Below are 14,916 nucleotides of genomic sequence, written 5' to 3' on the forward strand. Positions count from 1 at the left end.
TTCATTCAAGTGGGCATAGTTGGGAGAAGGAAACTGAAATAGCACTATCAAACGAGCAATGGATAACAGGGTTTTCCTAAAACATTCCCTCGCTCACCAGCTCACTGTCCTGCCACCTCACTCATGAACCCTTACCCAGCAACATCAGCCTTTTTACCATGTTACGGATTTTTTTTTTAGCCAGTCCTTTATCAAAATGCAATTATTTAGAACTAAAACTCTCTTTAATATGGGTACAATAATATAATACAATCTTCCATGCAGACACCAAATGGTCAAGTTTAACTCTGAGGAAGATGAAAAGTCAGCCAGGGTTCCAGTGGTCTCTGCTGGAAGAGGAGAATGTGGATATTGGGTGAGGACAAGATGAGACAGCTGTGATGCCCCTACAGGCAAAAGGCCTGCCTGCACTCACTGTCCCTGTTCACACATGAGGAATGTTTTTTTAGATGGGTATCAGAGGATTTAATAAATGCACCAGGGGAGGAAACACAAGCAAGCTTCCAGTATTCAGAGCAAGAGGTTTCATTGTTCCCTGCTCCTGAGTCACATCATCATAAGATTAGATGTTGGATGGCAAAACTTCCTGATCATAGGGGATATAGGATCGACTTACAGGAGAGTCCAGTGACATTGAATCCAAGAGAATATCCAGTGCAAATGTTACTGGAAATCATTTCGAAGAATTCTGTTTCTCCTGCCTGTGGAGCTCGCATGATATCTGAATTGCTCTGTGTAGATAGCAGTGTCAATGTTACAGCACAATGGCATGGGTATCAGCCATGGCTCAGTGGCAGTCAGAAGGTTGTGGATTCCTGTTTCACTCCAGAGCCATAATCCCGGCTGACACCCTAGCACAGTACTGAGAGTGTGCTGCACTGTTGGAGGTGCCGTCTTTTGGATGATGTGTTAAACCGAGGCCCTGTCTACAATGTTCCATTTAAGCTGCACAGCCGCACAGTGTTCTGCAGGTCCCGTGCAGCCGGTGAGCCAGCTTTTCGATAGAAAATCTATGCGGCACGGAAATATTGAGTGGCCCATGCAGCCCATTAAAAGGGCCATGTGGACCCCAAAGCTTAGAGGGAACATTGCTTGTCTGTCCTCTCAGGTGGATGTAAAAGATCACATGGCACTATTCCAAAAAGAGCAGCAGAGTTCTCCAATATTTATCCCTCAACCAACATCATTACAAAACACATTATCTGGTCATTCTCACATCGCTGTTTGTGTGACCTTGCTATGCACAGATTGGCTGCTGCATTTCCCTTAATTACAACAATGACTACATTTCAAAAGTATTTAATTGGCTGTAAAGCAATTTTGGACATCCTGAGGTAGTGAAAGGTGATATATAAATGCTAATTAGCTCTTTCTTATAAAACAGGTACTTTTGCTGGTAGTAGAATAGGAAATATTCGATTCTAAAAGGGGCAGTAAATATTGTTTGCCTTCTGCACAAGTCACAGCTGTAAGGAAGTGTGTCTGATGCAATGCATCAAAGCGAAAGTAGTGTTAAAAGTAGCAGTGGGCAGCAGAAGTGGGTAAGATGTTGAACTCCCCAGCTGTATTTCAATAAGTTCAACAGTCACTCAGATAGAAAACAGAGATGACACTAAAAAAAATATTAAAAATTTTCCACAATTCCACATGCACTGACAATTTTGCCGAGTGTAATTCTAATCATTGTTACAATCCATTAAATTAACTTTCAGTTTTGTCTGGGGAAATTAACCTGATAGAATGAAAAGGGCACACATGAGTAATGACTCTTGAGTGGGTGGGTTGAGGCTAACGAACCACAACTTATTTTCACTGTCATTAAACAATGTTTATTAAAAGAGCTATTAGCCCCAAAATATGTTGCTACATGATGAGAATCGGAATTACCTTTCCCTCTTCAGAGAGACAATAAAAAAACCTAACTTATACTTCTCGTATATCGAGTTCCCCAGAAACAAAGCCTGCAAAAGCTGATCCTAGAGTTGCCGTCCGTGGTCCTCCTGATCCTACAAATTTGGTATCCTTTTGTGGAACGGCCACCAGCGGATCCCTTTAAGGTCTTCCACTAGGGTGTTTAGTGCCTGTTACAAATTTGTACTTCAGAAATTGCAATTGGGGTCCTACAATGGCATACGACCCGATTTGCATATTTAAACAGCCTCCCACCCAAAACAAATGGGCTTGCTGTTTGCCCGTTTGTAGGCCTGCCTGAAAATGGCATCAGGCAGGCTGTGGGCATCCCTGATTGTCAACTGCGGGGCAGCCGGTTTTCATAGGAACATAGGAACTACTCGACGAAGGAAGACCAAGGTCCATCCAATTCATTTTCTACCATCTTGGTAATCGCATAATGCAATGATAATGGAGATGTTGACTAATCCTAGCGATCAATCTCAGTCTTACAGCAGACCCAGCCATGATGAGAAATGGACAAGCGGCGGTTGAAAACCGCCCCCGACGAAATGGAACGTTGCCCATCAGCTCGATAGTCAATTTGCAGCTACAGCATAACACGCAAAATGTGTCCAAGTCTGTTTCAATAAGAAAACACTAGATCCAATACCCCGCCAATACCAGTAGGATACATTCTTTTGAAAGCAACAGGTTGCTAAATCTTTATTGACCACAAGTGATCAGATTAGTGCTGATTTACTGTTCGTATTTAAGCTGATCAATGAACACATTACATAATAGGGGTTATTCCACAATCCTGTGTTCACAGTGGGCACAGCATCAGTGCTATAATGTTGAATTCCTAGAGCTCGGATTCCTGATGAAATTGCAGTTTTGCCCCTTATATGCACATTTTCGGAATAGCCTTTCCCAGTGTATGATGTACACAGTCTGTCTGATGTACCATCTGCTCTCTCGCTCCAATTCCATTCGTATGAAGAATCCTCACTCGGAAAGGCACAGATGCTGAATACATAAAACAGTTCTAACCTTCAATCCCTAGAAAGTATAACATTTCCATTAATATTCTGTGATAGCTCTTGCCGTGATGCTATCTAACATTTATTATCCATCCCTGGGAAAAAACTTACAGTAAATGAGAAGTATTTGATGAGAAAATCAGTGTGATGGGATTTTATTTTTTCTTCTGTACTGGATTGAATGATACGCAAGTTAATAAAACAGTGAAAGAAAGAATGTCCAATTATATAGTTCCTTTCATGGCCTGCAGGCCTCCTAAGGTGGTTCACAGCCAATGAAGTACTTTTTGGAGTGTGGTCCACTATGGTGATGCAAGCAGCCAATGGCACACGGCCAGGTCCCAACAAATGGCAATGGAATAAATGACCAGATAATCAGTTTTTAAATGATATTAAAAACAGAAAATGCTGGAAACAGTCAACAGGCAGCATCTGTGGAAAGAGAAACAGAGTTAACGGTCCTGATATTAATGGAGAGTCAGGGAGGAGGCGGGGAGACCAGTATTGTGTGCAAAACCCGACAAGGTCAGGGATCTGGAGGATTTGAATAATATTGAACCAACTCCCACCCAACAGCCAGCAAGGTTGACTGCCTGTCGCGATCGCAGGGCGGAACTTAAAGGGGAATTGCGCTGCACCGCATGCCGCCATATTATTTTTCGACTCACCGGTCAGGCCATTGTCCAACGATGTCATGGGGTCCGGGCCGCGATCGTGCAGCCCGGCACCCCTCATCCCTGGTGGCGTACTGGAGGCCCATAAAAAGGCCTGCAAAGCTCGTGGCGTCCCTCCCCTTTAACGGAAGGGGAGTGGCATTAAAAAGCATCAGCGCTACGCGAACAGCCCGGTCACGCCCCCGATCCCACCCTGAGAGGAAGTGGAGCGCGTGACACTGCACTCCACTTCCTGTGAGGAGTGGCAACCCCAATTTCGCTTCTGGGGTGGGACATCTGCGCCGGGTGCCCAGCCTCAGAAAGGTGACCACCCCCAACAGGCGATAGCCAATTTTGGCCCAGAGATGTGGGCCATTTTAATATTAAGAACATAGGCAGTCCCTCGAGTCGAGGCTGACTTGATTCCACGTCAAGAAGTTCACAGGTGTTTCAATGAAGGATCTAATATTCCAGGTCCCGAACTACATCCTGAAGGGTGGAAGATGCCTGTGCGTGGATTTTTTTTAACATGTGGTGGCCGTTGCACCCCAGGCTTGACAGAGCTTCTTGGTCCAGTGGCAAGGATTAACCAAGACGACTAGAGATCTGCTCTGCTGCATGGACCTAGTGCACACACATATCGCTGTGTGTGCTGCCCCTGAGCCCCGAACTCGCACCTCTCCTGGGCCCTGATCACATCCCTCTACAATCTCTCGCCGCTCCTTCGCCCCGAGCTCGCTGCTCCTGCAGTATCTGCCCACACTCCAATCACCGACCTGGACCTTGGTGACGTCCCTTTTCACTGCTGTTGCTCTCATGCTCCAGCACATGCTGCTCCCTGGAGTGGTCTAAGAACATAAGAACATATGAAATAAGAGCAGGAGTAGGCCATACAGCCCCTCGAGCCTGCTCCGCCATTGAATACGATCATGGCTGATCTGATCATGGACTCAGCTCCACTTCCCCGCCCACTCCCCATAACCCCTTATTGTTTAAGAAACTGTCGATTTCTGTCTTAAATTTATTCAATGCCCCAGTTTCCACAGCTCTCTGAGGCAGCGAATTCCATAGATTTACAACCCTCTGAGAAAAGAAATTTCTCCTCATCTCTGTTTTAAATGGGTGGCCCTTTATTCTAAGATCATGCCCTCCAGTTCTAGTCTCCCCATCAGTGGAAACATCCACCTTGTCAAGCCCCCTCATTATCCTATACGTTTTGATAAGATCACCTCTCATTCTTCTGAATTCCAATGAGTATAGGCCCAACCTACTCAACCTTTCCTCATAAGTCAACCCCCTCATCCCCGGAATCAACCTAGTGAACCTTCTCTGAACTGCCTCCAAAGCAAGTATATTCTTTCGTAAATATGGAAACCAAAACTGCACGCAGTATTCCAGGTGTGGCCTCACCAATACCTTATATAGCTGTAGCAAGACTTCCCTGCTTTTATACTCCATCCCCTTTGCAATAAAGACCAAGATACCATTGGCCTTCCTGATCACTTGCTGTACCTGCATACTATCCTTTTGTGTTTCATGCACAAGTACCCCATGCCACACTGCTCCTTCTGCTCCTCGGCCTGCTCCGATTGTGCTCGCAGGTCAGGGGCCGCTCAGCCTGCTGGGCCATTATATACCTGCATGTATATAACAGGGCAGCCGGTCCTGTGTCTGATCAGTTCTCCCTTTCATGATCTCTCCTTGCCCAAAGTACCTAATCACAAGGCCTCTGGAAGGCAGCAGAGGCCTAGTAAATAGATCTGGTACCCTCTCGCCCTCTCAACCAAGGAGAGTGTGCCACATGAGGTGTCATACGAGGGAACTGGGGAGAAGATGAACCTTAACTGTTTTTGGTTTCATGATCTATTACTCTGTAAAACTGCATCCCATCACATTAAGTTAATTAGTCCCATTAACACGGCATAATGTGCAGCAAAATTAAATTTTTAGCTCAAGCATGTAAATAAACAGATGGCTTATAAAAATCAATACCTTGCCACCAGCAGCCTTCCTGTTTAACACCAGCATTCAGAGTATGCTGAGTGGCTCATTGATGTTCTGATATTTTCAAAGTGGCCTGGGGTAGGTTATCCTCTTGAGGAGTGAGAGATGAGGAGTAAGCACCTAGGGGCCGATTTTCATCAAGGCCCCCGCCCACCCAAGTGCCGCCGATGGCCGCCGAGGTACCAGATGGTACTTTGGGCGGGATATTCATGAAGGTGGTCCCTCGAAGGGCGGCAAATGGACGAGGTACGCTGCCAATCTAGGTGGCAGCGGGCAGGAGCTCTCATTCTCGACAGCAGAGGCGTTTGCCGCCCAAGTGCTGCTGAGGATGGAGTCGGGCCCACGAAGAGTCGAAGACGTGAAAATAAAAATCAATAACAAAAAATTAAAAAGCTATCGGAAGACCTTCAAGGGACCCCCATCAAAGTAAGTCGCTGTGGAAAAACCAATCAAAAAATGTTCACTAACCTTTTTTCAATGATCTTCATACTTACCGTCGGGAACAGACCAGCCTCCTCGCAGCGATCCACACCTGTTCTGCCGCCGACTCCCGCCTGCAGGAATCTGGGAGCTCGACGGGAGGCAGGTCAGTTGTGTCACTCGGTCGTCCTCTGATGTAAGTGGGTGGTTCCCGGCGGCTCGCCCCTCCCGCCCACTCCAGCCCACCTCCAAAGTGGCACCGGACGGATCTGCAAGAGCAATGTCGGCGGCAGTGGGCGATGAATTGATGAATTTGGGCCCCCTATTCTTGTAACAAATTGTAAGCCAAGCAAAAGGTTCTGTTGATGTTATAAACTAAAGTGGATTATGAAGATCAGTAGAATCCCAAGACCTCTCGGATAAGAGGACTCAATTACAAGGAGTGACTTGTGAAAATCGGGGTCTTCAATCTGAAAGATGATCGAAAAGGGGTCTCTTGGAAATATAGAAGATAGCAACATTCCCTGCCTTTGATCCTCCCTCAGCCCATCCACCACTGAAACTCTTCGTATTCATACTTTCGTCACCCCCAGACTTAACTACTCCGATGCTCTCCTTGTGTTCCATGTGCTAAGAGTCGAGATTCACAGGGTTAATTGCAGGATATCATATGTACCAACTTGCTTTCCGAACACATGTTGCGAGGTGCGACTCCCAGTGCAGAGCTTCGCTTCCCAGAAGCACGGATTGGACCATCGGATGTGGAGGTCAGTATGTCCCATTCACTGCGCTGTTGAATTTCTGCTGAGTAATTTGAATGACCAGAAAATTTGGAGCCCCGCGAATTGAGTCTGCCAATTCTCTGCACTCTCAATGCAGAGAACACAATTTGATGGCCAAATACCACAACTTTGGATACAAAGTCCCAGTTTCTGAAAGGAGCAGCGTGCTAACAAATGATTTTCCTTAGTAACGAGGTTTACTGTCCTCTGTTCACTGAGCAGTCAACAGATCAGCGAATATACAGCAGGAAAGTGCAAACTCTTTATGGACATTAGTGAAGGGGGTTAAGATACACCTGAATAATCACTCTACTAAATTCTTCTCAGATCGGAACATAGTACTTTCATTCCCACTTTGATGGTCGCAGTTTGAGGTGGCGCCCCCTACTGCTGACCTGCAGATCCGCTAACTCAGCACAGACTGGGGCCCGCCCCATCGCCCTTCCCGGATTCTACATCCCAGTTCCTCATTGGGAAGTTCAGTGAACCCCCCCACTGCAGGGCACAGAGGATCACTGAAAGAAGCGATGTTTGACAGCCTCACTGGGAGCAGAGCCTGGTAGAGTTTACTCTATTATGTGAAAAGGCATCATATCATAAAGAGCTTATCAGAATTTTACTTTGAGGTCCGTGCTGCCGAAAAGTAGCGACGAGGCCGAAAATTCAACCGTGCCAAAAACGTTGCCACTTTGGTATATTTGGAGCCAGACTGACCCCTGCAACAGATCGCCTTTGGGTGATACTTGGGTTCTGCTCATGAAGGTGAATGAATCGGAGTCACTCTTGCATTTCACTGAACTGTGGGACGCAACAGCAACATTGCTGCCTCCCATTTGGGATTGTTCAGAAGCCCACGCCATCCATTGATAATGTAGGCATGTTATATAAAGCCTCTGCTTTCTTTTCCAGATCCCTACGTTAAGGTGTCTTTGCTGTGTGAAGGCCGGAGGTTAAAAAAGAAGAAAACAACCATAAAGAAAAACACATTAAATCCTACTTACAACGAGGCAATTATCTTCGACATTCCTCCAGAGAACATGGACCAGGTCAGCCTGCTGATCTCAGTCATGGACTATGATCGGTGAGTCCCTGAGCCCCTGTAATACTGACTCACTCCACTAGACACCAGATTCCATTTCAAATCAGCACCACATCACGGGGAATTCTTCTGACACCAGGTTGAAAGATCCCCCCCCCAGTCTAAGCTGTTATTCTGCAGTGTGTGGCAGGAGAGGGACACTGGAAAGCAGATGATAAATCAATCTTGGAGCAAATTATTATTTTGGTAATCATTGCAGTGAAAGTAAAAATCACCACAAACATAGTTAATCTTTCTTTAATGGCCAAAACAGTGCATTGTGTGCGCATTCATACCCTATATGCTGACTCGTTGAGGCAAATACCATTGCACCTCCTGGCTCTATTGCAGTGCCAAAGCCCATTGCCGGCCTTCAATCGGCTGCCACCTCCTCTCTCCTGATCACCTCCCCCCGCTCCCCCCCCCCATCTCCTGATCAAACCCCCTGTCTTTCCAATCGCACCCCCACCTCTCTCCCGATCGGCCACTTATGCCTTCCAAATTGACTGATACTGTGTGGGACGCCCTACGTGTTCTCCTGTGAGTAACTAATTATGATTGGGGTTAATGGTCATTGTATATTATAGTGCAGAAGGAGGCCATTCAACTCTTTGAAAGACCTATCCAATTACTCCAACTGCCTGCTAATTCCCCACAACCCAGCGTTTGTTTATTTCCTTTACAAGTACTTATCCAATTCCCTTGTGGAAGTAAAAGGAATGCTAAAGTTGGGGTATACTCAATCCATACGGCAGAGAGTAAAAGATGCAGGCGGTGGTTCATAGGAGAGATGTTGCCCATTATGAAAACTGTGAGCAAGCCATTTAGAGCAGTAAGTGTCACTGGAGGAAGCCTGGCCTTTAACAATGTGGGATCTTTATCACCAACGCATATCAATGTCCTGACTGGCACAAACCAAGAAGTTAGTTTATCAAAAAGTACATCAACATATCCTCCACTGCAGTGTGCTGTGGAGGTCAGTTCATTTAAGATTTTCTTTTGCTTCAAATTTCCCTCTTCTGTTCTTGAAGGTTCTGACTCATGTAGGGTGCAGCTGTGCATGTGTAGGCTCCTCTCTGGTACATCAGGCAAATGTCATTCTTCAGTCGCAACACCAGATTGTGCATCTAAGCATTTGAGGTCGACTGTCTCCTCCAACAACATCCACACACTTTCCAGCACAGTCTACTGGGGAGCAACCAGTAGTAGGAACTCCGGCTGGTTTTATGCCTTCCTAGCCCAGCGGCACTGAAGCCAATTGTAGCGCCCCCTACTGCTGACCTGCAGATCCGCTAACTCAGCACAGACTGGGGCTCGCCCCATCGCCCTTCCTAGTTTCTATGGCCCAGTTCCACGTTGGGAATCTAGTTATGCACTGAGCCATTGGAGGAGGTGGGTCATTTCATTCTTGGCGTGGGTTAGATGTGGTCCATCTCTGCGACTGTGGACAGTGGGAGGTACACGAAGGAATACATGTTAATGAGCGTTTCTTTCCCTTCATGATGGTCAGTGTTGGGCATAATGAGATCATTGGAGTGTGCCGTGTGGGCATTAACGCTGACGGCCTGGGGAGGGACCACTGGAATGAGATGCTGGCATACCCACGCAAGCCAATTGCACATTGGCACCCATTGGTGGAGGTAAGCGAACTTCAGGCTGCTTTGTGGTAAGTGTACAAAACATGCATGCCAAGGATAGAGTCATTATCCTTTATACATAGTCTTATAGTTGAATACAAAAGTTGTAAACAGTGATTCCTGATATACTATAGTAGAAATGATAAATCTACATGTTATGGTTAAATCTAGTGAGCTCTAATGAATGTTATGTCCAAAGGGACTGTTTTTGTGTGCGTTCCAAAGCAGTAGTAGAAAATATTGATTGTAAACATATTTGGTGTAATTGTTACCTGGGCAGGGATCTGCTAGTTGAACATTTGGCTGGCTATACAACGGCCGGTTGATCCGCTCTGCCAGATTGCTGCCCAGGTGTTGAAGGTGAAAGTTTTCCCTATTGGTTTCCCCAGCATCTCTAACTCTCTGTTCAGTCTGAATCCTTTCTGACTTCAATTCTGCTCCCATATCTGGGAGGCTCTCCGAGCGTCTGGTCTTCACCTCCGGATAGGGTACAAGAGAAGTCCATAGGCCAATCCTTCTCTTACCTAGTCTCCAACCTCTCACCCCATCACCACTTTTCTTCCCCTCGCGATTTTAACGATACGACTGCAGTTAGCACTGCTGTACCTTTGTCTCCGTGATATTTCCGAGGCACCGAATACCCTCTGTTCTACACGCTGATTTTCACAGTGTTGAAATTGTGACAGTGCATCATCTCTGACCCTCGCCCTTCTATTCTTGAGACATCAAAACTTTGGAGCTGCTCATGTCCCCATCTCCGACTCTCTTCAGCTTTTAAGAACCAAGTATGGCATCATCCAACCACTACTTGATTTATCTTGAGTTCTCTTCTACTTTATTTTCAGCTTTGGTGCTGTCATACTTTACAGGCCTTTACCCAAGTTCCTCAATAAAAGTTGTTGTCACTGATGTGAATTGTGAAAGAATAAATAGCTCGTTCTGCTCTAAAACATCGGCTCATTTGCGTGTGAAGGTGGAGGCTGGGTATGAATAGATATTAACTCGGTCCCCAGCCTGATCCACATTTGATATTGGTTTGTGGCAACAACACCAACTTGTATTTATATAGTGCCTTTAACGTAGTAAAGCATGCTTTACAGGAGTATTATGAGACAAACAATTTGGCACCAAGCCACATAAGGAGAAATTATGGCAGGTGACCAAAAGCTTAGTCAAAGAGGTAGGTTTTAAGGAGCATCATAAAGGAGGAAAGAGAGGTAGAGAGGCAGAGAGTTTTAGGCAAGAAATTCCAGAGCTTAGGGCCTAGGCAACAGAAGGCACGGCCACCAATGGTTGAGCGATTATAATCAGGGATACTCAAGAGGGCAGAGTTAGAGGAGTGCAGACATCTCTGGGGGTTGTGGGGCTGGAGGAGATTACAGAGTCAGGGAGGGGTGAGGCCATGGAGAGATTTGAAAACAAGGATGAGAATTTTGAAATTGAGGCTTTGCTTAACTAGAAGCCAATGTAGATCAGCAAGCTCAGGGGTGATGGGTGAGCGCGACTTGGTACGAGTTAGGACATGGGCAGCTGAGTTTTGGATCACTTCAAGTTTACGTAGAGCAGAATGTGGGAGGCCAGCCAGGAGTGCATTGGAATAGTTAAGCCTAGAGGTAACAAAGGCAGCAGAGCCTCACCTCTTTGTGGATCTTGCGAAGTTCCATTGGATTCACTGGATTTGGCTTCCAGCCGGAGTATAGTACCGGGTGGTAAAGTAAATGAGAAGCCAAGGCCAGGAAGCTGGTTATAGTATCAGTCTCCCAAGACTGGTGCAGCAACTTAATAACACCTAAACTGGTATACAGTTTGGCTCTGAGTAAATGTGACGTAACAGCAGGTTTACAAACACCCCAAGTAACACATCAGAATGCATGACTCTAATTAGGTGGCCATTTCATTGCTTTCCAATGCATTGACAGAGCCCTGTAACCAATCCGTAAACTTGAAGTGATCCAAAACTCAGCTGCCCGTGTCCCAAGTCTTGCTCACCCATCATCCCTGTAAGCCATTTAGGACCGAGATGAGGAGAAACTTCTTCACTCAGAAAATTGTGAACCTGTGGAATTCTCTACCACAGAAAGTTGTTGAGGCCATTTCATTAGATATATTCAAAAGGCAATATGATGTGGCACTTATGGCTAAAGGGATCAAGGGGTATGGAGAGAAAGCAGGAATGGGGTACTGAAGTTGCATGATCATATTGAATGGTGGTGCAGTCTCGAAGGGCCGAATGGCCTACTCCCGCACCTATTTTCCATGTTTCTATGTAATCCAGTTACTGAAGGGTCTCGGACGAGGGGAAATAGATGCACAATTAAACAAACGATTTAGGATAGAGTGCAGGAAAAACATTTTTTATGAGGCTGTGGAATGCACTACCTGAGTTAGTGATTGGAGCAGAGATCATGACAACATTTAAGAATAGGTTTGATAGGTGATTGAAGGAAGTGAGAAATGAAGGGATTTCGGAACAGGATGAGCACTTGGGATTAGGGCTATTGTCCGTATGGAGGCTAAGCACAAACACTGTCTGGTTGGCCATGTTGTAATTTCTGTGCAATTCCATGTAACCCCAGGGCTTCATTTCCAAATGGTTTATTGCATTGTTTTATACTGACGTTTGATTTTCTTGGTAATAGGTAGCCCCAAAATAAGAATAATAAATCTACCTTAATTCTGTTAATCTCAGAATAATTAAAAAATACACTTGATGGGGCTTGATTAGAAAAGCATACTTATATGGATTTCCAACTGATTATCTTAATAAAGTAGAACAAATCTTTCTAATTAAATACTAAACACATCAGAGTTTGAGTTCATTACTGACTGCAGTGACTATCTACGGGGCTCAACCTTGCTCATTAAACTTGCCTAAAATTAACAAAATCTAAATGACTTCAGGGGAAGATGTGGCTAGTGGATCTGACATGAATAATTTTCTTTGATTTGATTCAGTTTCAGTCAAATCCAACAAGCCCACTTCTAGGGTTCAATTTTAATTCCCCCTGCTTGGCTGGGCGAGGGGGGTGGGGGCAAAGAGGGGTGTGACAATTAAAATGAGTGTGAGGGGATTCACCCACTCTGTCCCCGTCCCATCTATCCGACTACAATTTTAAATTTCCGGCGGCAAGGATAGCCGCCCCAAGCCTGCGGGGTCCTTTTAAACTATGCAGGTCTGGCTCCAATGACATCATCGGGGCTTAATCTGCCATTTTAAGATGAGGCCTGAGCAGTGGTGGTTCCTCAAGTCAATTATAACTTTTGTCTGTATTAAAATAAAGTAAAAGTGCAGCCTCTCAATGCCTAAACCAGCTAAAGTTCTCTCTTTTACCCTCCCTTTCCCTCGAATTGTGGTTCGTAAAAGAGGTTACATTTACCTTTCCTATACCTTTCCATTTCTTATATAGCTTTATATGGTCCCTTCTAGTTGATTCCTTTCACGGCTGAAAAGCACTAGTTTCTCCTGTTTCTCCTCATAACCCAGTCCTCTCACGCCAGGAATCAGACTCTTGGCTCTTCTTTGAACTGCCTCGTGTTTGAATGTCTCATTTTCGTTTCAATTCCCCAAACTGGCCACGGTACTCAGTGTTGCCTCGGATCACCAACTCTGATTGGACATATTCCTGGAGCTTTCATCACATGACCTCCTTCTGCCAACTACCCCGCCCCCACACTCTTGCCATTGGTCACCCGACATGTCCATCCCCATGGTGCCCCGACTTCCTACACCAATCGGAAAGCGAATAGACTCTTCATTACCCGATTGGCTGATTCTTGACTGTCACTCAAATAACCTCCCCCCCCCCCCCACCAACCCCCCAACATGTCCAATATTATTATAACTAGTAAACAAACGTGTTCAACGACTATTTTTAAAAAGCACCATTTTTGATGATTTTTCTCTTGGCTTGCTTGCAGCAGTGCCTGGAGATGAGTCTTTAATTCCTGGAGATTCCAGAGTAACCCCGGAGGGTTGGAAAACCGAGAGCTGCCATGCGTGCTGCATCTGCTCTAGCATGAGATTTTTGATGCATTTTTTTTCTTTACATGTCTGAGCTTGTAAAAAAAACACAGAGGAATCGGAAAATTATTTTTAATACGAAGGAAGTATGTTGCGATCAGCGATGGTATCACATTATCATATTCCCATTTACATCATCCAACTGTCCCCGATATAAACACAGGGTAAAGTGCCCCGCAAGATCACAATGTCTTCAGGGCAGAATTTTCAGCTATTTTCCCACCAAATTTCTGGGAGTTGGGAGGTGTAGAAATGGGCAGGGCCGTATAATACCACCTCCCTGTCCGAGAGACTTTCCACTCGATTTTCTGGAAGCTGGAATTGACCAAATAAGGGCGGCTTTATTTATGCACTACCTGAGTTAATGATTGGAACAGAGATCATGTCAACATTTAAGAATAGGTTTGATAGGTGATTGAAGGAAGTGGAGGATGAAGGGATTTCGGAACAGGGTGAGCACTTGGGATTAGGGCTATTGCCCGTGTGGAGTATAAACACCAACACTGTCTGGTTGGCCATGTTGTAACTTCTGTGCAATTCCATGTAACCCCAGGGCTTCATTTCCACATGGTTTATTGCATTGTTTTATATTTACGTTTGACTTCCTTGGTAATAGCCAGCCCCAAAATATGAATAATAAATCTCTTTATCAGTTCAAATCACATCAAGATGTCAAACATCTGATTTCCTGACATTTTGTGCCTCTACCTTGTGTGGGCAGCATTGGTACAGAGGAGGAGTCCAGCGAGGCTCGGTCAGCTGACCGGCAGAACTAACTATAGAAGGAGGTGAAAGTTTAAAGTATGAAAACTTCTTGGTTAATGACCATGCAGAGTAATTTGCACTCCCCTCAAGAATCATAGAATCTTACAGCACAGAAGGCCATCCAGACCATTGAGCCTGTGCCGGCTTTCTGAAAGAGTAATCCAATTAGTCCCACCTGCCCTGCTCTTTCCCCATAACCCCACAGCGGTTTCCTCATCCAGTAGACATCCAATTCCCTTTTGAATCCTGAAAGTCCTGCTTCAACGTGTGCCTAATCCAAGGCACTTCCCACCGAGCCAAATGTGGGAACACTCAACTTTAGTGTGGCCACAGTTTTTAATGGAAAGTCAACAAGCTACCATGAGCCTTTGGAGACGGAGGTGCCCCTCGTCTCAGGGCAGCTGAGGCCCCAGAGCGATCTGCGGCAACTTGCATTTCCTGTGCGGCACCAAGAGATGCCTGGCCCTGGCTGGCCAGCTTTTGGTTGCTGGGAGGACACACACACACATGGTACTTTCTTGAGAGACAGCATCATCATAAGAACATAAGAAATAGGAGCAGGCCCATCGAGCCTGCTCGGCCATTCAATAAGATCAAGGCTGACCTCATCAACCTCAACTACA

General features: G+C 45.6%; 1 protein-coding gene across 1 annotated transcript in view; it reads left to right on the forward strand.

The window, feature by feature from the left end:
• The window catches only part of LOC139227999 (synaptotagmin-6-like), a 193,588-nt gene that overhangs the window by 175,342 nt on the left and 3,330 nt on the right, over positions 1 to 14,916 (forward strand). Inside the window, exons 6-8 of the mRNA XM_070859150.1 lie at positions 7,702 to 7,873; positions 9,381 to 9,510; positions 10,664 to 10,687. Coding sequence (XP_070715251.1) covers positions 7,702 to 7,873; positions 9,381 to 9,510; positions 10,664 to 10,687 — 326 coding nt within the window. The remainder of the gene's footprint in view (positions 1 to 7,701; positions 7,874 to 9,380; positions 9,511 to 10,663; positions 10,688 to 14,916) is intronic.

The sequence above is a fragment of the Pristiophorus japonicus genome, chromosome 17, assembly GCF_044704955.1.
Source record: "Pristiophorus japonicus isolate sPriJap1 chromosome 17, sPriJap1.hap1, whole genome shotgun sequence".
NCBI lineage: Eukaryota > Metazoa > Chordata > Chondrichthyes > Pristiophoridae > Pristiophorus > Pristiophorus japonicus.